The 23,481-nt window shown below is 51.3% G+C and overlaps 8 protein-coding genes across 8 annotated transcripts; 3 read left to right on the plus strand and 5 right to left on the minus strand.

Moving 5' to 3' along the window:
• Nucleotides 1-904: 904 nt before the first annotated feature.
• Nucleotides 905-1,721, minus strand: Z519_05622 (uncharacterized protein; the record flags this gene model as incomplete). Its single annotated transcript, XM_016763362.1, has 3 exons — nt 905-1,279; nt 1,334-1,555; nt 1,611-1,721. 3 exons carry the CDS (start codon nt 1,719-1,721, stop codon nt 905-907), a joined length of 708 nt encoding a protein of 235 aa, XP_016620975.1.
• Nucleotides 1,722-7,884: 6,163 nt separating this feature from the next.
• Nucleotides 7,885-9,019, plus strand: Z519_05623 (uncharacterized protein; the record flags this gene model as incomplete). Its single annotated transcript, XM_016763363.1, has 2 exons — nt 7,885-8,011; nt 8,070-9,019. 2 exons carry the CDS (start codon nt 7,885-7,887, stop codon nt 9,017-9,019), a joined length of 1,077 nt encoding a protein of 358 aa, XP_016620976.1.
• Nucleotides 9,020-11,078: 2,059 nt separating this feature from the next.
• Z519_05624 (uncharacterized protein) lies at nt 11,079-11,510 on the minus strand (the record flags this gene model as incomplete). The annotated part of the gene is made up of 1 exon (XM_016763364.1): nt 11,079-11,510. One exon carries the CDS (start codon nt 11,508-11,510, stop codon nt 11,079-11,081), a length of 432 nt encoding a protein of 143 aa, XP_016620977.1.
• Nucleotides 11,511-13,406: 1,896 nt separating this feature from the next.
• On the plus strand, nt 13,407-13,946 carry Z519_05625 (uncharacterized protein; the record flags this gene model as incomplete). Its single annotated transcript, XM_016763365.1, has 1 exon — nt 13,407-13,946. One exon carries the CDS (start codon nt 13,407-13,409, stop codon nt 13,944-13,946), a length of 540 nt encoding a protein of 179 aa, XP_016620978.1.
• Nucleotides 13,947-14,296: 350 nt separating this feature from the next.
• Nucleotides 14,297-14,866, minus strand: Z519_05626 (uncharacterized protein; the record flags this gene model as incomplete). Its single annotated transcript, XM_016763366.1, has 2 exons — nt 14,297-14,606; nt 14,730-14,866. 2 exons carry the CDS (start codon nt 14,864-14,866, stop codon nt 14,297-14,299), a joined length of 447 nt encoding a protein of 148 aa, XP_016620979.1.
• Nucleotides 14,867-18,218: 3,352 nt separating this feature from the next.
• On the minus strand, nt 18,219-20,447 carry Z519_05627 (uncharacterized protein; the record flags this gene model as incomplete). Its single annotated transcript, XM_016763367.1, has 1 exon — nt 18,219-20,447. One exon carries the CDS (start codon nt 20,445-20,447, stop codon nt 18,219-18,221), a length of 2,229 nt encoding a protein of 742 aa, XP_016620980.1.
• Nucleotides 20,448-21,105: 658 nt separating this feature from the next.
• On the plus strand, nt 21,106-21,918 carry Z519_05628 (uncharacterized protein; the record flags this gene model as incomplete). Its single annotated transcript, XM_016763368.1, has 1 exon — nt 21,106-21,918. The coding sequence occupies one exon, from the start codon at nt 21,106-21,108 to the stop codon at nt 21,916-21,918; it is 813 nt and encodes a 270-aa protein (XP_016620981.1).
• Nucleotides 21,919-22,492: 574 nt separating this feature from the next.
• Z519_05629 (uncharacterized protein) lies at nt 22,493-22,774 on the minus strand (the record flags this gene model as incomplete). The annotated part of the gene is made up of 1 exon (XM_016763369.1): nt 22,493-22,774. One exon carries the CDS (start codon nt 22,772-22,774, stop codon nt 22,493-22,495), a length of 282 nt encoding a protein of 93 aa, XP_016620982.1.
• Nucleotides 22,775-23,481: the final 707 nt, after the last annotated feature.

Genomic DNA, 23,481 nt, shown 5'->3' on the forward strand with positions numbered 1-23,481 from the left:
ACAGCTCGCAATGGTTGATGAGACGGCCGGTTGGGTGGGAGCAAAAACTTATCCTGGCCTGGTAGGGCAGCGGCTGAACTTCCTACAACAGCGGGGTCCAAGCTCGAATTATTCCCCGCGTTCGCCGTTGTAAAGCTCCCCGAGCGTCTTAGCCGCGTTCGTGCGCTCTGTGCGATGCTGTTGGTACTGTTACCACTGTCTCGGAACTGACTTCGGGCATTCGGACCCCTTACAAAATCAGTGAGCACTCAGCCCGCGGCCGTCGGGGAACTCGCGTGCCATAGTTTTCCCAGACATTTTAGACTTTGAAAAATAAGAGGAATTGGCTTTCTACGAGAGCCGTGTTCGGGAAATGGTCTTTTTGAGTTTGTGAACAGAAAATGACGGTGTGCTCGGCAGGACATGCAGGGAAAACTTTGAAGTTGTGTCTTTGTGAGAGAGACATCGGTGTACTTTTCATGGAGGTATCACCTTGTAGTACATAACGATTATTTGGGTGTTTCGATACGGCACGGAGTGGCCGGCCTCCTACCCTGTTGATCCTGTTGATCCGTTGATCCCTTAAACCGCTGGTATTCCACATCCGCAGGCTCCTTTGAAGCCCGCTGTCGATAACCCATGTAGACGGCATGTAGAAAGGTCTTTGCTCTCCCGATTCTCCTGCCTTGGGGCCTTTATCCCTGGGAGACCCTAACGTATCACATGTTCCATCAAAAAGTAGTCGTGCAGAATACCAAAAGTTATTCCGTCCATGCTTTGCGCGATGTGCGCCTTTCGCTCAAGTGCAGTCGACAAAATCAAGAAAGAAAAAAACATCCCGCGAAGGTAGGTATCTTGAAACCTCTCTAAACGCCAGTATAAAGAAGGGGGATACCCTCAGACCGAACCTGCAACAATGGCTATGCTACAATGAATCCTCAAACGAGTGCAACGCAAACTCGGAGTTGAGGTCGACCGCATTCTTATCAAAGTAGCAGTCCGGCCCATTGTACAGCATATTGTCATGTGTGGAGAAGGCGTCGAACTTGTCGAACTTGTCTGGCATCAGCATCTCGCTGAAGGACTGGTCTTGACATGACCGGAGGGCGTTGAGCTCTGCTGTCAGTTCGGCTATTCTGCCATTGAGCTTTGTGACCTCGTCGGCTTGTCGAGTATATGACTGTAGCAGATCCTGGTGCTTCTCATGGAGGTCCTCCAGCTGGCGCTCAAGGCCTTTGACATGTTTTTCTTTTCTCTCTCGGAAGGCCCGTTGCGATGCGCGATTTTGGGCACGTCGTCGCTGCGATCGAGTCAGTCAACCTTGCTACTAGCTGAGAAGGTTGGGCGAACGCACCAAATGCATGTTGGGGATGGTTTCTTTGTCCTTGGCCGCTGGGGCCGAGGTGCTGCCGGACCGTCTTCTTCTTCGGTCGGTCTGATCAATGGCTGCGGCGCTGTTGTATTCTACGGGGATCTTGGTGGTCTGAGCTTGGGGGTAGAACGATGCCGGTGTTGCTCCATATTGGAACAGATCATATTGCATGGGGGCGTTGTTGAACATCATTTGACTCATTTGCTTCGGAAAAGATTAGTGCTTGAGGTTGTCGATGTGCCAACGAGGCTGGACTCACATGGGGCGAGTTGGGACTTGATCCCTCAGAGGTGCTGTCGAAGTATTGTCCGGCGGTGAAGAGTGATTGACTAGGTGATTGACTTGGTGAGCTCACAAAGCCGAAGTCCATGTTGATATTGCTATCCCAGATCAACGTCATTCGAGAGACCAGGCGGTCTGAGAAGGTGCTTTTATCTTTTTCGAATCTCAAACCGGATCTTGAACTTGAGTAAGCGTTTGAGTATGTAAGACAGGACCACTCCAAAAAAAAAAATATCTCGGACTGTGTTTGGTATTTCATAAAATGTCAGATGCGGCGGAAGTCCATGGACTGTTAAAGGGGAATTAAGATATAATTCGCCTTTGGGGATCTGGTTGCGGCTATCCAGGGCCCAGCGGCGCTAGAGCAGCATACGAGGATTAATTGTTCTGCCATGGAGCATGGTGTGCATTTTGGACAGCACCCCCCGGCATCCCTAGCCCCGAGAATCACGAACTGATGGTTTTGCAAGGGTGCGTTGACCCAGCGGGCGCCGGGCGTAGCGGCTGGGTAGGGCAACTAGCACTTGGACAGACGACTCGGTTGACCGACGGGAAAATGTACGGGCAGAAACAGACCCTTGCCAACTTGACGTTGCTCGACATGCTCGCAACCAAACGGACTGGCTACGCCGACTACCCAAAGCAGTTTGGCGGCAGCGTCGAACCATACCCAAGACTTTTGGAAGCAGGTTAGAAGCTTTTGCCCTGAGGTCAGCAATCTCGGAGTGGACCACCGCTTTGCTTCAGCGCCAGAGCAATGTGAGTGGTGGGCGGGGTTTGGACCGCCTAAAGGACCCTGCCAGCCTGTCACCTACCTGTCCTTGTCAGCGAATGGCGGGGGCCAAAAGGAGCTGATTGGAGAGATGTCGAAGTCATCATTTCGAGGCTGCGCTGGGAGAGGAGCTCAGCACGACTGCTCGTCATTTCAAGTTGTATCTACCAGTAGGTAGAGCTTGGGAGCGAGGGCTGGTGTTGGCCGGGATTCGATGCTATTGGCAGGCTGGGCAGCAGAAGCTTGGGCCATATCCGAATTCCTATCTGGGAAGGCGCCCCTGTCTTCTTTTGGAATAGTGCGGGTCGTCACCCCAGTATAGGCGAGTATGGCCGACTGCCTCTGTGAGCTAGCTCACATCTCACCACCTGCCTTGGTGGTCTATTCACTGTATAACCAAGTCAATCGAGGAGCCAGCCGATATCTTTGGAGCATCCTTACTCGGTACCGTAGGTATAGATGATCACCCTATCATCCCATAATGGCCCCAAAGCTTGTCCTTGTACCTAATCGCACAATTAGAGCCCTGTTCGGCATTGAGTATAGACCATAGTCCTCGCGAACATCGGTATTTGCTCAAGGGTATAAGCTCACTCCGATCGGAACCCTTACACGGACGGAGTAGGTATCAGAGTCAGGATTCCGTCAAGGCCACCTTTGCTCTCATCACCTACCATGTCTCGATGCCGACAGCCCATCATCGGCATCAGTCACACTCGCCCACACCAACTTCCACGCCAACACCAGCTTGCCAACAATGAGCACAGTGTGTTGTGGAAAGCGTCATCCGTCCAATGCGGAACACACCCCGCGTGTCCCCCTTGCAAATGTTGGCTCATGTAATACATTTCTTGCTGACCGATACTTTCTTGGCTTTCTTGCTGCTTCGTAAATCGTCCTCTGGCTAGCCACGTCAAACACAATGCATGGCAAGCGCGGCGGTCCTCTCGAGCGTTGAGGCGTCTGGACCTCGATGCATGGATTCGCCCATGGAAGTTTCCAGCACCCCTCCACTGACTCATTAACTGGCCCGCTGAAGGAGGGATGGTGGTGGACCGATGCACCTGATGGGCGGTTTCACTTAGCGTCGACGCCACAAACTTCTGAAAGCAGTAAGTGCCAGGGTGTGCTTCTTGAAGTTCGTCATGCCGCATGGACGCTGGGGAGCCAACACGGGGCTTGCCCACCACTCCGAGGGCTCGTGCGGATACCTCTTCCCGAGGACGCTTAGCCCAAGGTCGTAATGGGTAGACTTTGGTCTGATTTGCTCTTTAACGTACCAAGCAGGTAAGTACTTATTTGAAAACTGGGCCGATCGCGAATCTGGTGGATGAGCTGGCCAATGAATCTTCTCTTAGCCCGCACAGAGCTTGGTCTTCAACGTGACCTTCTATGATCCTTGCCACGGTTCCGAGAAGCCGACAAGTCATGTGCTCGGTGGTGTGAACGATCCCATCGTCAGTTGCAACCTTAAACAAGCAGCCAACCTTGTAAAAGCAGCACCTCGTCCTAGCAGGGCTGAGCTTTACGAAGCTGGGAAGGTGCCAAGATGGACATATTCCACATGAGGCAACCGCCCTCATGAGTCTAACAACGCGTGGCCCTGGTCTGATTGGTTTTCTTTGCCAAACCGGCTGTTTCCCAGTCCCCATGCTCTCCTCGCAAGTAATTGCAGAACAAAGCAACTTGAACCAGTACTAAAACTTTATGAGAGCGATACGAAGGATCAAGTCTTCATACCCTCTTCCGAGATTTACAGGAGTCTTGCTCCTCTGCCAGCTTATGAGACTTGTCGGCAACCCATATCCGTTGGCATGCAGTTGATATCCCCCTTCGGTCGACGCTGCTGACAAGATGTCGCTGCCTTACATTTATCAGTTTTAGGATATTCATCACTGCCTAGCGGCTTGGTAGGGGCCGCCCGGACCGCCAGGTCGAGCTACCGTTGAAACCCACACTTTTCCAAAGGGACCCCTGGGGATCTGCTGCTTGAAGCCACCCTCAGCACCCCGAGCACATGGTGTGTGCTCATCCTGGTGGACCCTTGATCGGCAATTTCATAGCTGGAATAGGCAACTTTTCAAAGCACCTACTCAAAATGGCAGTGAATTTGAAACTTACTTTCCCTCTGCCCTTTTTGCTGTGTATGCTCCGGTGTCTGTCTTGGTTGTATGCAGTGAGAATAAAGTCAAGACCTAGTTCCTACGGTACTTAGAGCAATGGTGATAAGACAGAATTAGAGAGGGCTGTGCATCCATCAATTCCGTACATAGACGATCAATCAGGGGGAAATCCGACACCGCATTGCTCTTCGGCCCAGGCAGCGAAAGCTGTGCAGCATCTTTTGTCTCTGCCGAACGGGACGCAGCCCACATGGCTTTCCAATACTGTGACGTTGCATTGTACTGTAGGTACGGTGTTTGGAGTGCGGAGGACTTTGTACCATAGATAGTTCTAAGGAGGAGCAGCAATTCCCACAAAGGGCAAGTTCGGCCCTTAAAGCCGGTGCTACTCTTTCCTTGTCGAAGTGTCGGAGTAAGACTCCATGATATGTATGTATGTACTGTCACCAACAGCTTGGAATCAGATAAAGATATTGCTCCCCTTGAAGGCCAACACAATACAATAAGTGAGGATTCCTTTTCGTAGCCAAGTGTCTCTCGATTAGAGGATTCTTAGGTAAAATTATACAAAGTACATCTCTAGGTACAGGGCCTCAATCAGGTTGTGCGGGATGAAATGTGGCAAAGAATCGACGTCGCCTGGATGACTCTATAGTTCGGGCTTCTTCTCTAGGCATTTTCAAAACTTGCCTCGGTCTTGTGTAGCGATTGCGTGAGTGCAGCGTTTGTCGAGTGCATGCCGTAGGTAGAGACTTGGGATTGCGCGTCGAAAGGCAAATCTCACCATCCGTGAGGGCTTGAGCAATGTCGTATGTCGATATATCCCAAGTATCCTAAGCTCTGACACGAGAGCTGTTCGGGCCATCGCCTACCGAGCTCAACGTCACTTAAAGACCGGAGAGATGACTGAATTCGTCTTGGCCCAGATCTCTTTTAGATTAATATAGACTCACAAGATTGAGCAACCCTAGAATAAATCTCCACTATCGTAGCGAAGTACCTGGCGCTGCTGGCAGCAGAGCTATCGGAAGCGACGAATGACTTGATCAATAATGAGCCATCTAATTGGGACACCGAGCTAATATGCCACGCAAATGAGACGGGGACGCAGTTTTTCGTGTAACGCCCGCCTCCATTATTACCCGACGTTGTCCCAGAGATCACCCTACGACCGCCTATTTGTACCGAGTACCCAGAATTGGAAAGTCGCGCCGGGGTAGCAGCTTGGTCTTCATACTATTTTAATAGATTACGGGCTGTCGAACCTGAGACCCAACGTTGCAAGGCGAGCGGAGCTGATGTCGTACAACACTGTTGTGAGCCTGCTTCACTCGGAGAAGGCCGAGCCTCTTTTCGTTCTTCACTAGCTCCTGCTGAATCCATGTACCTATGAGCCTACCTTAAATTCTAGACCCATTGACGCAACCCCGAGGAAGTCGATTAATGTTGTTATAGAATCCTCATTGACTGCACGGTGGCATTGAGATCTCCTGACTGCCGAGGAATTTCATTTAACTCCGACCTGATTCCGACGTTGAGTCCGCTTAAGGAGTCGCCCGCAACCTCGTGGCAGATCCTTCCATAGGGATGAATGAGGGTTACACGACTTCAGCGTTGACCACGAGGAGTGACGGCCATATGTATTGTGAGCTTCGATCTTCGGAAAAACGAGAACTACGTACCGTGGATCTGGTCTCCTGCACGATATCTGGCAGCCCAAGCTTCAAGGCCGAAGGTCCCTTCGCTTAAATTGCTGGCACTTGCTGTGACGGTCCACAGCAGGCATGTTGAATCCTTCTCGACCTGTTCGCAAATGATAGAATTGACCGGAGGTTCATGCACAGGACTTGATCTGATCTGTACTTAAGGGGGCCTGATACCGAGCGCCTTCCAGCCTCAAAGCCGAAGAGCAGCATATAAGCACGAGGATCCCATACTGACCAGGGACTTTATATTAGGGGAAAGTCCTGTCCTCTCTCGGTTCATTCCAGGACAGTAACCGATCGAAGCCAGTGTTTCTAAGGTGCAGGCATCAAGTATTTAGAGCAAACGGGAGAGACCCAACCAGAAAGGAATCTCGAGGCCCGCGTCTACAAGCACAAAGGACAGTACAGATCATGTCGCATGTACAGTATCAGAAAAAGTTCATTTGGTGACACAGGCGACAGGAACGGGATGGTACAATGAGATGGGCAACATGAAAGGATTTTACGATTGAAAGACAGTAAAACGTGGCGAATGCGTGCTGCTGTCGAGCGGACCCCCTGAAGGAAAAAACACGAAGGGGATGAGGTACTTTTGGGGGCTGATCCCCAAGACTTAGTGAACCATGGTTAAAGGGAGCCCTGGCAAGGGGCAGCTATAGAGGAGTATTAGGGAGCCTTAGGGAACCTCAGGGGAAGGTTAAGGGTGCCCTCACTAACCATAAGCCCCCCCAAAGAGCCGATCCTGGCCCATTTCAATCTACTGGCGCATGGGCGGCCCCTGTTCGGTGCGTCGTTCTAAATCCTCTTCTAGACCGTATTGGTACCTTAGCGGTTCCTTAGCGATACCTGTTGCGTGCCTCTTCAATTCCCCCCCATGATCCACCGTTGCTCACTTGCAGCCACCGTCTTCGATCTGCGTCCTGTGCGTCCTGCTACAGGCTCTTACAGGTTCCCACAGGCTCCCGCAGGCTCCTCCAGGAGGGTTTCTACCTTGGCTCCGGCGTCGTCCAGCCCGGATACAAATCACGCCCCGAAGCTCCCCGGCCATTCACAGCCCTAGCATTCAGGTCCTTCCAATTCAAACTGCTGAAGCTTGCAAAGCTTCCTCTCCACCAGCTCTTTCACCACGCTTCACCCAACCCGTAGCTACCAGCCAGTACCTCCACCTCCGCCTTGCAACTTGCACTTGCACGCATCCAACACCTCTACCATACTCTATCTGTCTATCACCCTTACCCAGCACCACCACTGCTTGAGCGCTGTACCTTTGTGAGCACACGAAGGGGAATAACCAGACGCAAACCTCAACCAATTCTTCTATTGTCAATATCTCCTGGTGGCTGAGTTCTTTTTGAGGTGAGTTGGACTTTGCTATTGATGCCTTCATCAGTTCAGGCTTTTTTGCCAGTCGCCACATACCCCCTGCCAGTTGCTAATCACGGGTTATTTGCATCAGATCCTTCATCCTATTCGACAGCGGATTCGTATCCTGAGCCTCCCCCAGTTCACCTCTTCAACGCCGTCATTCTCAAAAAGGTCGAGAATGATTCAGTGATAGCCAGTTGAAATAGCCTGTACCACACTGCACTGTCGATATCAACCGACCGCGATCACATCCTGTGAGTTACTGGCGATCGCCACGCTGTCACGATGGGCTGTACAGGGTCAAAGATAGATCCGCGGGAAAAGGAGGCGTCACAACAGAACGCAAAGATTGAACGTCAATTACGTCAAGACAGAAGATTGGAGTCTCGGACAGTCAAGATCCTACTCCTGGGTATGCGACCTTGGTTCAGGCGTCGTTGTTTCTCCCACGGGCCGCTAATATGACACAGGTGCGGGTGAATCTGGAAAGTCGACTATCATCAAGCAGATGCGCATTATCCATTCCAGTGGATTTCAAGATGACGAGCGCGTGCAGGTGAAGGCCGTCATATTCTCCAACGTCGTTATCGCCTTCCGCGTTCTGTACGAGATCATGCAAGATGAAGGGATTGACTTCGCGGACGAGAACAACGAAGCCTATGCCGAATACCTCGAGAACATTAATGCCGATGTCGATGCACATGAAGCATTCCGAGATAAGAGAGTAAAGGAGGCCATGATTGCGCTGTGGAAGGATGCTGGCGTACAAAAGGCCGTCGCTAAAGGCCACGAGTTCGCGCTGCACGACAATCTGACCTTTTACTTTGACAACATCAATCGCATGTTCGAGCCGGACTGGCTCCCCAACGACCAAGACATGCTTCATGCTAGACTCAGAACAACCGGAATCACCGAAACCGTCTTCGAGCTCCAACAACTGACCTTCCGTATGATGGATGTGGGAGGACAAAGGTCTGAACGTAAGAAATGGATCCACTGCTTCGAAGGTGTCCAGTGCCTGCTTTTCATGGCCGCCTTATCCGGATATGACCAGTGCCTCGTGGAGGATGTAAATGCCAACCAGATGCACGAGGCTCTGATGTTGTTTGAATCATTGGTCAATGGGGAGTGGTTCAAGGACAAGCCTATTATCCTGTTCCTCAACAAAATAGATCTCTTCCGAGAGAAGCTGCCCATATCGCCGCTTTCAGCCTATTTCCCCGACTATACCGGCAAAGATGGCGACGAAGAAGCTGCCAAGCAATTCTTTGCCAACAAGTTCCGATCCATCAACCGCAACAGCAACCGAGAAATCTATATTCATTTCACCAACGCAACTGATACGAATCTTCTCAAGAAGACCATGGAAGATGTGCAGGATATTTTGATTCAAAAGAACCTCCAACGACTCGTTTTGTAATCTGAGGCAGGACTAAGAGTTTTCTGGTTGAGAACCCCGGATTCTCCTTCGATCTCGGCGGCACAGTACAACACGAAATCAAAGCATGATCTCTCTAAGGGATCAAGTCAAGATATCTCGGCGTCGACTTGGCATTTGTTGCTTTTTCCAAGGCGGTGAGGTTTGCAAGACTCAGGCATATTCTATCCATCAAAAAGGAGGCAATTCTATCTTCCGTTTCATTCTTGCAGCGTTGGCGCAATAGGGAATGCTTCTAGGACGGCAAACGATTGTTTCGGTCGGTCAAAAATCTTCGACATGACCGATCAGCGATGGATGTGAATAAGGGGGAAGCTTCAGCAATGACTATAGATGTGAGGGTGAAGGGGGATTTGGCACTGATCTGCCGGACTGAGCAAGCTCGCCGTCTGGGGGCGCCGAAGGTCGTTTCCTTCAAGTGGCTCAAACGTGGAGCGGTATTGTTGGATGTGAGGTGGCCAGCCTACACGTCTGTCTGACGAATTGTTTAGGAGCGGGACATGGAAACATGGGATGTCTGGAAATGCTTTCATGCATAAGTGTCAGAGACGGCACTTGGGGCATCATCAGGTCGGGCCGTTGTAGGCAAGGCGCCGTACCCTCCTGCAGTGGACTTCCCTTTTCTTGGGCTTCATTGCCCTCCTTTTTGTTCGGTCTCGGCGTTGACGTTGGTGACAGTAGTACCTGCCATATTGCGAGCTGGAAAGGATAACGATATTCACTCTCACCGTGCTTGCCGAATCTTTCTTATACAAGTTGAGCCTGCTGCTGCACTGGTCCGTGCCATTCATAATGAGGTTTCTCTCCTTCGTTCTTCGACCATTTCTCTTTCTCTTCACATGGACAATTTCTCACCCGAGTCTCTCTTGCTAATTGCCCCATTCAGTCCGTTTCTCTCATTGGAATTCGCCCACGCATCGGATCGGGTCGTGTCCCATTTTGCGATCGGATCATACCACCATAACACGACCGCGGAGATGTATGTTGTTCTGCCAGTGACTCGGTTTATCATGTCTTTTTTCGGCGCGGTCAAGAGTGACTCAGGGCGGAAAGGTTTACCGTTTGATAGAGCCTCTCGATTCCGCGTCACAACTCCCGGTCACCAAACTGATCCAAACCTGCACAACCAATCACCTTCATTCGGAGTCCGGGGAGGAGATATGCGCGCGTGCTGGCTGTGGTCAAGAGTCGAGCAACGAGAGGACATGGATGATCGTGACCATGGGCCAGTCGACAGTAACCACTTGCTGGAAGAAAGCGTCCAAGTGTTGCAAGCTACAGGCTCCATCAGTCAGCATGCGCAGGCGAAGGGTCGAATACGAACTCTGAGTCCACAAATGCAACGAACTTACAGCATTTGTAGCCTTTAGACGGTACCCCCCTGGTCCGCCGGCGATGGAAGATGCAAGTATCCAGCGAGTGGAGGGCAGAAATATTACCCGAACCCACAACACCCAGCTCGCCAGGTCTTCGACACCGCCAACCATGATTCAATCATATGCAGAGGAATCAAAGCGGAAGTTATCTGCACCAACTGCCATCTTCAGCTGGTTCGAGCTCCTCTCCGAAGAAAGCCGTACCGACCATGTGGTAACGATGAGCGACCAATGCACAATTTCAGGGCGAAAAATTGAAATGCCAACAGCCACTGCTGTTGACCTTCAGTACCATTTTCCCCTACGGAACAGATTGAGTCAACCCCTTACCGCAACCTCCGAGCAACTCCTCAGCCGAGAAACTCTTGTCAACGATAGCAATGCTTCTTTACGTCGAGCCATTCCGAGACTAGTGCAGAGTTGGGGGGGGGGGGGGGGGAACATTCGAATGACAAAATACAAGGTAGGAAGTACAGTTTTCAGAACCCATATAGATATTGACACCACAGTGAGTAAACGACTGAACCACATGGTACATCATCGGTCATGGCAATAGTCAATGCATGAGGTAGAGACCAACATTGGCCATGCCTAAGCGACTCTTCAACAGCGCCTGGACTCGATACCTCGAATCTTTGCCACTCGCCATCTCTTTAACCTCTTCTTCACTTGTGATCTCCCTTGATCTTATGATACAAATCACTAGCAAGAGAGGTACTTGGCCTGCGTTGCTCCGACATTCTCCGGCCGCCTGTAGCCTCGAGTCCGAAGATACTGTCCTTTCGGGTAACGTCGCTAGCGACAGCAACACTGCCCTTCCTAGAGTTCGCTGTCGCGGCGCCGCCTTCCGCGACAGTAACACTTCCCCGGCGGTGTAAGTTATCGGCGGCAACATTCTCAACTGCCTTGGCAGCGGCGGCAGCGTGGTCGTCAAGTGCAGGTTGGGAGGCTCGTCGGTCACTCTCCATAGCGTTAGAGGCAGCACTGTGACGTCGGTAAAACCCGCTGTGCTTGCGCAGGAACTCGTCGTAGGTGGGATTGGCCTTGTAACCCGCCCCACCCGTAAGGGCGTGCGGCATGGTAAAGGCTCCGGACATTGTTGTGAGGTAAGAAACCGAAATTCGATCGAGACTCAGATTCGGTATCTTTCGCACGGTTAGGTTGGGGAAGCTGTCGACCGGGGTAATGCTTACCTGCGTTCAATTTGTATTCTACTTGATACAGCGTCCAACAGTAAGGGTTGGTGCCACTACCAATTCTGGTATCGCCAAAGCGGAACTCCGTCTATCTCGATCTGTGCTCTGACAACGCTCGGAAGGCAAGCCTCGCTTCTCGAGAGCCCTCTGTGGTGGGCTCCAAAATTCCCTGGCCTGGTCGAGGTGGTGTAGCCCTAGAACGATCCATGTCAACAGGGGTTCGAGCAATGCAACCACGCTCAACCGGGAATATGCAAGGGAATGGAAGTGGCATAGCTCTATTGTTGCCACTGTACAATGACGTCCGCTTGCAGCCTCGCAAGAGCAAAGTGTCCACAATGGTGAGCTTGCGGGTGTGGGTGGTCTCTAAGCTTCGAGAAGGGACAGTCTTACTCGGGTGGTGGTAGTAGCTAGAAGGGTCAATTGTGTTGGTATGTAATCTTTATTGAAGAGCTGAGTAAGGAGGGGCACTGACAAACAATGCTTTCAGCGCTTGGAACAGCTCTAAACGATCTGGACCACAGGTGCCAGGGTCTCGCTTGGATAAAGCGGCAAATGTCAACGCTGATAGTGTGCTGGAGCCAGAGAAGGCAGCGACGGTAGTATTGTCGAAGAGAGGAACCAAAGGTTTTCCTGATCTGGATGATATCCTCAGACACGATTCCTGGGGAGGAAATTGGATTGACAGAAGAAAGGACAAGAGGAGAGTTATATGACGGTGCTCAGGTCGCCTATCGATGCCATAGCTACAAGAGCGTCCTCATTCACCTCCAGGGATCCTGTCGTCAAGTCTGAACTCTCGACCCTACCAGGCATGGCAATTTAGAGGGTGTGCTGTTCTGCTGCTTGACCAACATTTTCTAAGACCCCGCACTTTTTGGGCCTTGAGGCTTGCAAGACGAACGAATCAACAGGGGATAGTCTCGGAGAAACAGATATTCCTACACGGATCAAACTTTGGGGCGCTTGATTTCTCGGGGAAAGGTGCGCTGACCTGTGTCTGGTGATATGGGTGATGATACGAGCCGCTGTGAGGCTGTCCAGTGGCACGCATTTGACGCTGTCAAGGGCCAAGGCTGAGACTAGTCGGGCCGACTAATCTCGTACCTGTTGGCACGTGACAATGTCACGTGACCTGAATGTGACATTTACGGAAAAATGTTTTTACGAATATTTTGGCCGTTGAAATATTCCGGATCCTCAATTGTGCCGCCCGCATGATTGCGCCACAACCATCAGACCATCACCATCCACACTACTGTTTGAACCTCGGATGTTGCATGGCCTTCCATTGCTACTGCTTCAAATCCAAGACACCCAAGGTTAGAGTGGATCGTGTTCGCGTTTTATGCTTGTTTCATGCAAGGCTCAAACCCCATTAGTCTCCTGATCAGCATTCCGTTTTCCAAATAGTTATCCCGCTGACGTTTTGCACGCATATCTCTTGCATAAACCAGGGCAAATCGCGCTTCTAAACTCCGTATCTATTCTCGGTTTATGGGAGATCCACGCCAGCCGCTCTCGCCTTCATCTTTATTCCAAATAATACAAGTCGGCGTCAAAATCGCTCCCTCTCCTCCCGCGTGTGCAAGAAGAGTTCTTGTTCCGAACAAGACCGCAGCCTCGAGCTTAAGATCTCCTGCTGCGCAACTCTCTCTCTTGACTCGTCGTCACTTCATCAATTGCAGCAACAGCGCAGCCGTCGCCAATTGTCGGCACCACCAACATCGTCACTTTGCGAGCAACCCCCCTCCGAGTTCATCACCCCCTCTACCCGGCCCCGCCCCGCTGCCCACAATGTCCTCCGCAACGAGCTTCTTCGACTTCACTCCCAAGGACAAGCGCGACCAAGACTACCCGCTCGCACAACATAAGGGCAAAGTCGTGCTGGCGGTCAACACAGCCTCCAAGTGCGGGTTCACGCCGCAGTTCAAGGGCCTCGAGACGGTGTGGAAGGACATCTCGGCCAAGTACCCGGACCAGTTCGTGGTGATCGGTTTCCCCTGCAACCAGTTCGGTGGGCAGGACCCGGGCTCCAATGAGCAGATCCAGGAGTTCTGCCAGGTCAACTACGGCGTCAGTTTCCCCGTGCTGGGCAAGACCAACGTCAACGGCGACCATGCCGAGCCCGTCTGGGAGTGGATGAAGGCCGAGAAGCCGGGAATGCTCGGCCTCAAGCGCGTCAAGTGGAACTTTGAAAAGTTCCTCATCGCCCGCGACGGCTCCGTCGTCCACCGCTGGGGATCCATGACCAAGCCCGAGAGCATTGAGAAGGACATCATCCACGAGATCGAGAAGGGAAAGGGTGCCGAGAAGGCTGCTGAGGGGTCTGCCTAGGCCTAGCGTGCCATTCCTGTATGAGGACGAAAGTAAAGGAAGGGGTCACGGGTGGTGGTGGCGCTGTTGCAGTCGTGGAGGCATAGCCGGTTGTTTCGGGCATGGGGAGAGACGTGTCGATCGAGGACTGTTGATGATGATACCCAAACGTCGAGTTTTCCCAACAAGCACTAAATGATAATCATGACGTTGACGATGGCTGTCAACTTGCAATGCCATTTATTGTTCATTTTGTCCGGGTGTCCGGTTTGCATTTCAAGCAAAAAAGAACACAAACCTGAACCGCATAACGAAATCGCCTCTTGTTTCTTTTACGAGAAAAAAAGCTGCCCTCCCTTTCAATTCTAGTGTTATCGTCTCACCGACGCCACGTCTTGACCAGTCCTTCTTTCGACATCCGTCTCGAACGGATTTTCCACTCCCATTCCCGGCGCTTGCCCCTGTCCGTACCGTTGTTGGCCGCCACCGCCGCCGCCGCCGCCATTGGCCTCGAAATGCTTATACGCCTGATCCCGCGGGTACGATGTGCTGTTGACGACGAGCTCGAGGTCGTTGCTGTCGTCGTCGATCTGACGGTTCTTCTCAGCCTCTTGGGCGTGGCGTTGGCGGCGCTTGCGGCGGACGATGATGAAGAGGACAATGGCGAGAATGATGAAGAGGCTGTTTGTTTATTGCGTTAGTCAGTCAGTCAGTCGGGTCAGAGAGGCGGAGGGAGAGGGAGAAGGGGAGGCAGAGAGGGTTTCCGGGCGCAGTTTATGTATATCCTCGGTCTTCCATACATACCATAGGCTAATAATCAACGGTACACCCGTGGTCAGGAACTGGCTCGTGTATTTCTCGCACACGTCGACGTCGGGGTTCGGGTTGACGCACTTATCCCTCTTCAACAGTAACAGCGTGTGGAATTGGAAGTGCCCCATCCTTTTATCTTTTCCTTTTTCCCCTGCCTCTTTTTTATTTCTTCTCTCCCACTCTCCCTCCTCTTCTTTCCCTGCGTTTGTAATCCGTCTTGCTTATTTTGGTCTCTTCTGTTGGAATCTCGTTCCGGGGTTGCGGTGTTGGTGTTGTTTGTTGATGTTTCGCTCAACGTGCGGAAATACTTCGGGAGACTGGACGTCGACGTCGACGTAGGGGGGAGCAGGGAGTTGATGGATGGAACCGATTTGTCGTTGCTCAGCTTTTTTTTGGGAGGGTATGTATGTTATGTAACGGAAGCGTGTTATGTAGATTGTTCAGTACAAAGGATGAGAAAGTCTTTCGTAGCTGTGGTTGTGGTTGTGGTTGTGAAATTGAAAGGAAACGAACAAAGAGCGCATCGACTTCAACTACATAGGATACATAGCACCCGCAGGGCCGCGAGCGAGGCGAATTTACCTTCTCCCTGCCTCACCTCACCTCAGCTCCTCCAAAGCTCAAACTCAGGAACGCGGAGGCGAAACTCAATCTTGAAACCCAAAGGGGTGGGCGGTTCTGGTCTCTTCATTGTTATCACCCGTATTATTAGTGCGCCCGAAGAGAATAGGGGGCCGGAGGGATGGCACTGGCGGCGTGTATCAGCACAGACGGGAGAGACTCCTGGCTAATTTCCCGCATCCATCGTTTGAGATGCGCTAGACCACGAGTCTCAGACTGCCATTCCTACAGGTACTTGGTACGTAGTCCAGGGAGTCCTAATTTGTTGTAACTATTACTAGTAGTGCAGATAGTTAATACTGCTGCAGAAGGGGTTTTCATCCCAAAGGTCAAAAGGATCTCGCATTCGACCGTGATTAATACATCCCTTCATCCACTCACTCACACTTCTACCAGTCACTGTTACCGGTCGCTATGACAAGCTTATGAGTATCTTGGAGAAAAGGTTATATATATATATATTATATGCCCCGAACTGTACTTTTTCCCTTACCCTTTTCGTTCAGGTAAGGGAGCGAGGCCGCTTTACTCGAGCACGGGAGAGGTCGCGGGGAGTCACAGCAGAGTACGGGGAAGCGCGCCCGAGCACCGGGCGAGCCACGGAGAACGCTGCGTAATGCCCATTTGCAGAAGCCAGTTCGGGCTCAGGGGGGCCCCTCTAGGCCTCGACTATGAGCCTATACAATAATACTCAGCGGCTAATCTTGACCTTTCCAAAGTTCAGTTCCGTTTCGAGACCTGAGCATCTCGTCACTCAACGTGAGTCGTGACTAAGTCATTCGGAGCTGTGGCTGTGGGATCCTGAATACCGCTTAGCGAGCCCTGAGGCTTGCCCTAAGCAGCCCGAGCATAACTCCGAGTGCGTGAAATGGGCCCATAACTTGGCCCCCGGGTTCCCAGTTTTCTACCAAGCACTTGGTATGTTTTAAAGCTCGGAAGGGCCATATTCCGCACCCTCCCGCTCGGCTATACTTAACGCATTCATGAGGCCCCTTTCCGGGCTAGGCTGTTGCCTGCTGAGCCTATCACGAGTATCCGAGGTAGTATACACGAAAAATCCGTCGCCTAAGCTGCTCGTCGCTTTGCTAACTCTCCGCTCACCCTCTGCTCCCTGAGCGATTGCCCTGAGCGCTCCCTGCGCCTCGCCGTGCCTCCTCATTGAAAACTCAAACGTTTGTTGACGTTAGACGATGGGATCCGTTTAGAATCCTGAGGGATCTTAATTCGGCTCCTCCTTTAATCTGCCCGGACTGCTTAGTCGGGCTCCCCCTCTATAATACTCTCTTACACGGCAACAATAGGTTTATCTAGCGTTCTCCTAAATCTGCTAATCACGATGGTATTGGAACTAAAAAGGAGACCGGAGACGTAGGCGGAGAGGGTGCGGCGTAGATGAAGAGGGTGCCGACGCTGGAGGATGGACACTTGCAGAGAAATGGGTTGAGTCTTATTTATGTCCGACTCTTAAGACATGAGGGGCGCATCTGTGGCGGCTACTATGTCGTTGTATGATGCAATGACTTAGAGTCCCACCTCTTCAACTCGTCTTGGTGCAAAAATCGTAGCTTGCTCACATTCTATGGTAAGGGTAGTATGACTAATGCGCTTGGGCAGGTCAACAGAACCTTTTTGTCATTTTGAAAAGCTTCGCTTAACTACTTATGTCATTTAGTAATGCCACTGCTTAGCGCCTATGCCGGCTAACACGTGACATCATATGTACTGTGCTCCGACTGGTAGACACTAGACCTCATAGCATCCAGAGGAAGAGGCTTCTACCTAGCAAAGTCCTCACGAGCCTCCCTCGAGATCGTAATTTAGTTTCGCCATGCTGGGTAGACTTATTCTTATTTTAATCTTCCTAGGGCCTATATAAGTTGCTAACTTACATTCTCAACTCTCGCATGGTCTGCTAATAGACACACATACACACACACACACATACACATACACACATAGAGCCGCCTGGCACCTGGCCTCTCTTGTAGCCTTCTGAAGACCGGTCATTTACAGTCATCTATAGGCAATAAGTAGGCACCTGAGATAGGCGAATCGCTAGTAGGAATAGGCACCTGAGACAATAGGTTCAGTTGCCTAGTTAGATAGGGTTTACTAGGTCAACAGATAAGGTTGTCCTGAATGGGTAATGTTGGACAGGGTTGCAAGGATCCCGACGAGGCTTTACAATATTGCAACATCAACGTCGTCACGCAGGACGTAGGCCAAGGCCTATGACGACGAGGTCGCCAGAGCACTCCTAGTCACAGGTGCCTAATATCCAACACTGAGACCTCCTAGCAACCTGCAGTCAATATTAGCTAAATGGGCGTAAAGGTATCAATCAGGAATAAGTGGCACGGCGAAATAGGTATCTACCAGCTCGATTGATAACCACAAATTAAGATAGAATGGGAAGTTGAGGAGTTAGCTCGATCGGCCAGATGGCAAACGCAATGACATGGTGTGCATGTGACTTTCATTGAGTCATGGAACTCAAACCCCATGGTATACCTGACTCAGGAAGCTTCGGCTCGCTCCTTGGAGACCTTGTCGTCGCACTTGTTAGTTAGCCTTCCTTCATACTAGAATTCATATTACATTGAGATCGCTCCGGTGGCTCCGTGACACCGTGATATAGGGGAAGTTTTCCGGTCGCACCTATCCATTGATACTTGCTTATTCGTAATTAAATCCCTTTGAAGCCAATCTGGTGGCACTAGTTTCATTTGTCGCCCACGACGAGCAGACAGAGTGCGTACCTGTAACGGATTCGGTTAAACATCGGAAGGACGGACGCCTAATACCGTACATCGGAGAATAATTAGGCCACCAGCCACTTAAGGAGTGCGTGGTGAACCTCTACACGGTGTTTAGCCTGGTCGACCGTTCTGGAATATCTCCCAGATAATCGTCGGTAAAGTCCTGCTCGCCATGTCGGTCTCCTGTGCCGATCCTTGAAGAATCGAGCATGTCAGCTGCGTCGTCTATTTCAATCGACTCTCGGACTGATTCGCTCAGCGCAGAGTCATCCATGCTCTCTCGCGAGATGAAGCTGTCGCCCATCTCGTTGTCAGATGCAACCTCTGCTTCGTCCTCTTCATCTTCCAAGTCTTCTTCCTCCTCTTCCTCCTCTTCTGAGTCAGTCGGCGTGAAATCTTCCAGGTCCTGCGGCGTATCTCGCCAGTACGCAAAGTCAGTATATTCCTCTCCTCCCTCCCTGACCAGCGTCGATACGGGTGGGAAGAAATGGTCAACTAATTCACGCATCGACACATAGCTGCTGCGGTACTTGTTCAGCGTCAGCAAATCGAGTGACACTTCTGCATTCGTGTTGATCGTGAAGATCCGTGTCGACGGAATGTTGACGCTGCGGTAACTCAGCGCATCAGTGAAGCGGTTGCCAAATCCGGCGTAGAATGGGTTTGTCTTCCCAGGGAACAAGTTGAGGATATCTCTCAGACAGGCCATTTTGAAAACTTCCGGTTTCCGCAGGTAGATCTCTCGCCGCAATGCCGCGATCGTACGATCGGGGCTCATGATAACTGGGCCTCGAGGGAGTTTCCAACCTTCTTGTGTAATGCCACTAAGATAGGTCCGGGTTGTGTCGGCTTGTCCAACAGAGCGACTCGTCAGATAAAAGATATTGTAGCCATTGGCAACAATGTCCGAGTATAATTTTGCAACCCCAACGTGCGTCCAGTCGCGCCCAACCATATTGAGTAGATGACCCAAAGCATCCGATTTGGTGATTGTACCATCAATGTCCGATATAACAATTGGAACGTCACACGTCCAGTAAAACATGTAAGCTATACATGTGGCGCGATTAACGGTGAATGACATTTGATTCTCGCCTCGTTTGAGGTTGAGCGATTTGAGTTGATCGCTCGTCAGCCGGAGCGTCTTCGCGAAATTTCGAGCCTGCTCTCCCGACGTGCGAGGCGGCGGAATCTCTTCAGACTGTGCCCGTTGATGACCAACATTTTTCGCTGTAAGCTGCGGCGAGGTGCTACGGTCGCTGTCACTGTGATAGCCGGGATCAGAGATGTTATCCGACGAAAGCGCGGTCGTTGTTTCAAGGCTCTGAGATGCCCATTTTCGAGCAGCGGCATCTCGAGCTTCCTCGCTACTGTATATCCACAGATTTCCGTGCTCATCGGTTCCGATTAAGGAGCCAATATCATAATTTCCCTCCAGTTCCTCGGAGAGGATTTTCCGAGCCACGGCCTCTGCTCGCAAAGCTTCCGGCTCACTCGTCTTATAACCCGTCATGTCAAGCATAAGATCTCCGGACTCGGTGACCTGAGATCGAATATTGGAAGAAGATAGCTTCTTGGAGAGGGTCATTGCTCGGTCATATGCTTGTTTTGGTTTCAAAGCAGGAGGACTTGCGGATGCTTTTGGCGTAGTAGTCCCATCCGGACCAAATTTGGGCGAAGGAGGTATGCCGTTGTTGTGAAAAGCTCCGCTCACCGAATCCAGTCGCTGTCGTGTAGCAAAGGGGAGAATTTCTTCTGATGCCGCGCGCCCCAATGAAGCAGGAGCGGTCAGAGTCGTATCGGATAAAGGTGTTCCAGTTGGATCGGTGTGAACGGTGCCCAGATCGATTTCTTCGCTGACGTTCGTTCCTTCTCGTTTTATTATGGGAACAGGAGCGGAAGATGAAATGGGAGGAGTATTACGACCCTTCGCCGCCTCTGTGATATCCAAGTAGGAAGGTTCAGAGAGACCAGGTGAGGGAGGTCTGTCCGCAGCATTTATAGGCGGACTGCTGGCGGGAGAAACTAAAGGAGATGTCTGCAACCCCTCGGGGATTTCATCCGTTGTCTCGAAGACAAAGAAAGCTTCGCCTCCATCCCCAAGTTTCATGGCGTAAGGCTGCGTGACCCCATTGACTTTAAATTCAACCTTCTTATCCGAGGGTCGCAGCAGAGAAAACTTGCCAAAACGGACATGGAAAGGGGAACAGGCCAGAGAGCCATCGGGTTGTTCAATCACAATAACATCGATGGCTCCGGACAAGGTTGCCGGGTTGATGGAATTCCACGTCTTGGAGACACCGTTCCCTAGACTTCGAACATACTGCATCGTGAGAGGTATTGAAAACTTCGAGAGATTGGTGTAGGTGCTGGGTTCTCGGTGATATGATGAAAATGTGAGGTCTCCGGAATTAGCACATGATGGTTGGGAGCCTGATGGTTGGGGAAGGCGAAACTCGGAACTGGAAACGGGGAATGCTCGACAACGCCACGCAGAGGTAATGCTGATATCTCAAAGGTACGTGCTGGCAGCTCAACAGAGTGTTATACAGAGGGTTTCTAGGAACACATAAGAACAAAATGAGAGTGGAAAGAAAGGAAGTGTGGAATGGCCGAGAGGAAGGATGGGGTGGGATACTAAGGATGGGGAAGAGGATGAGGAAATCGGGTCATTCAGCACGATGCATGACAGCATTTTTGTCGGGCCAGCCACTAGTCTGTTTTAGGCATATTACTGAATATCTCTATTTTCCCCAGATTTTCCCACCTTGCGATTTGTGGCCAACCGACACTCCGATCCATATCACTTTCTCAGCACTGCACCTCGCTCCCGCACCCAGGAATACCCTGAAGAGACAGTACAGATATTGTCTCACTCTTCCATCCTTGGTCGCTGTATTATGGTGCGACAATCTTGACGTACCGTCACTCAACACCTCCGCAGCCTCCTCCGTCTCCTTCACACTTTCATCCTCTCTAAAGCCAACATGAGCTCGCCCGCAAACCCTCCCGGTCCTCTCACCCCCCCTGCAGAACCCTCATCACAAGTACCTCAGTCTGCACAGGCCTCCCAAGCGACAGCACAGCCCCAAGTTGAAGCACTTCTCTCTCAGCCCTTGACCTCTCTGTCAGACGATGGAAATTCAAACAGACCGCGAGATCACCGATTGATCCATCTCCTACTCGTGTCTCACGGTATCGCAGCATACCAGCAGCGCGTTCCCCTCCAGCTCATGGATTTTGCCTACCGATACACTAGCTCTGTGCTCAGTGACGCCTTACATATTCAAAATGAGGCCTACGACCAAGCAGATGGAGGTGCTCAGACCAAAGGTCGGGGCGCCAAGCAAAATCAAAACAAAAGCGAAGAAGGAGACGTAAGCCTCGCGGCTCTGCGCATGTCAATAGGCTCGAGGATGGGGTACCAGTTCCAGGGGAGTCTGCCAAAGGAGTTTCTGAAGCAGTTGGCGGACGAGAGAAATCGAATATCACTACAGCCGCGGGTGAGGGATGGCGACAAAGGGGGACCCATGATTGGAGGCGTCCGACTTCCACATGAAAAATATTGCCTCACCGGCGTGGGCTGGGGTCTGAAGGACGAATGGGACAGCGAAGGCGAGGAGAGTGTCGATCAGCCCGAGGAAGGAGAGCGACCTGAACCGGAAGACCTCATGCAGGTGGATGACAAGGAAGGAAACGAAGATGAGGAAGGATTGGGCACAATGGAGGATGTGTTTGGTCCCGACGACGGAGGCGGAGATAAAGAAGCGGACGCAGATGGAGATGTGGACCTGTCGTAGGATGACTCGGACACTGGGGAATATCATAGCATGGGCATTACAAACGGTGTATTATGGCATGTGAACGGCGCTCTGGACTAATGTGATACCCTTAGAATTTCAGTCGGTGGTTGGGAGGAGGGCCGTACTGTGTGTGGTAGCTTTCATACATGGAGCAAAAAGCAACTCGCCTATAACCTTAAAACCTACATCTTGATGGCCAATTTAATTCGTCATGGTGCCTCTTGATATTGGTTGTGGGCTACCCATCACTATTGTACATCTGAACTCTCCCCCCTTGGGACGAGGGTGATGCAGCCCTGTGCTCCACCCCACAGCTCGTTGAGAACGATTCACCAACGCCAACGGGATAACCTGTGAAATAGCTGTGGACAGTTCCACTCTCAGATCCAATCTGGTCCTGAAAAATCTTGACCGGTACTTGGTGGTCTTCTTGGATTTTTGAAAACCTGGTTAATGGGTTTTGGCGACCTCCAGGGCAGTTCTCCTCTCATGTTCACGAGTTCACTAAGATGTCCCTCCTCCCAGAACTCGATCATGAAGACGATGACCTGATATGCAATTTGGTGTTCTTCTATTGACATCTCTTCCGCCCAAGAGACAGGATGGAAGGCTGAAAAACAGCGACTAGCCGATCCACCGTCATGAGGTTGAGGTCCGAATACTCAACACATGCTTGGAGCAGATCGACCAAGTACAGCAGCAGATGGTGGTTTAGGCGCGGTGTTTTCATAAGGGCAAAGTTAAGAGTATCCAGGATTAACGACTTCTCGAGCACATCCAATTGGGCCCAGTCGCGACCTTCGTTGGCTTCCATTGCTGAGGTGAGTTCATAATACACTGTCGCAAAGGCCATGGAGCAATCAAGCGGAATGATTGGCTCCGGCAGCAGTTTGAATAACGGAGGAGCAGACTTTCAGCATCCTCCACCTGATACTCTTGCCATCGGATTTCTGAGCCATAATAGCAAAAGTCGGTGTTGCTGCTGAATATTTTCTCCAGCTCTTGTAACCGTGTTGCTGAGCCCGATCTAAAGAAAATTTCCTTCGTCTTCAGGCCTGCGGGGCATAGGGTGAGCCGCGCTCATCCAGGCTCAGGATTATAGAGCAAGTCTTACCTTCTTCCTTTATATAAGCGCAGCATCTTGCAACAACAATAGGGATGTGGCCCAAAATAAACAGCTTCCCGCCCTCTCCAACGGAACCTGTTGTAACAGAAGCGATTGCCATGCCTAATAACAAAGGAGTCTCGAAAATAGGGCTCAAGTCCGCGTCGGCCGAGTTGGCAGTGTCAACAGCATAGTGTTTTGGTGACTTCATCGAAGCGAAAACAGTGAATTCTCCAGAGCCTTTTCCAATATCGACTTCCCGGAACTGATAAAATTCTCTGTTACTGATCTCCTCGGCTTAGATCGGCTTGGCCAAAACGGCGAGGTTAGAGATATTCGACAGGCTGAGCCCAGTGAGCATTGGCCATGAAGCTGTTTTACCCGCCGAGCTGACGATGGAAGATGTGGCGTCCACTCTTCGCGCTGCCCGCTGATACACCTAGGATCAATTTAAC

This window comes from Cladophialophora bantiana (genome assembly GCF_000835475.1).
Source record: "Cladophialophora bantiana CBS 173.52 unplaced genomic scaffold supercont1.7, whole genome shotgun sequence".
NCBI classification, from domain to species: Eukaryota; Fungi; Ascomycota; class Eurotiomycetes; order Chaetothyriales; family Herpotrichiellaceae; genus Cladophialophora; species Cladophialophora bantiana.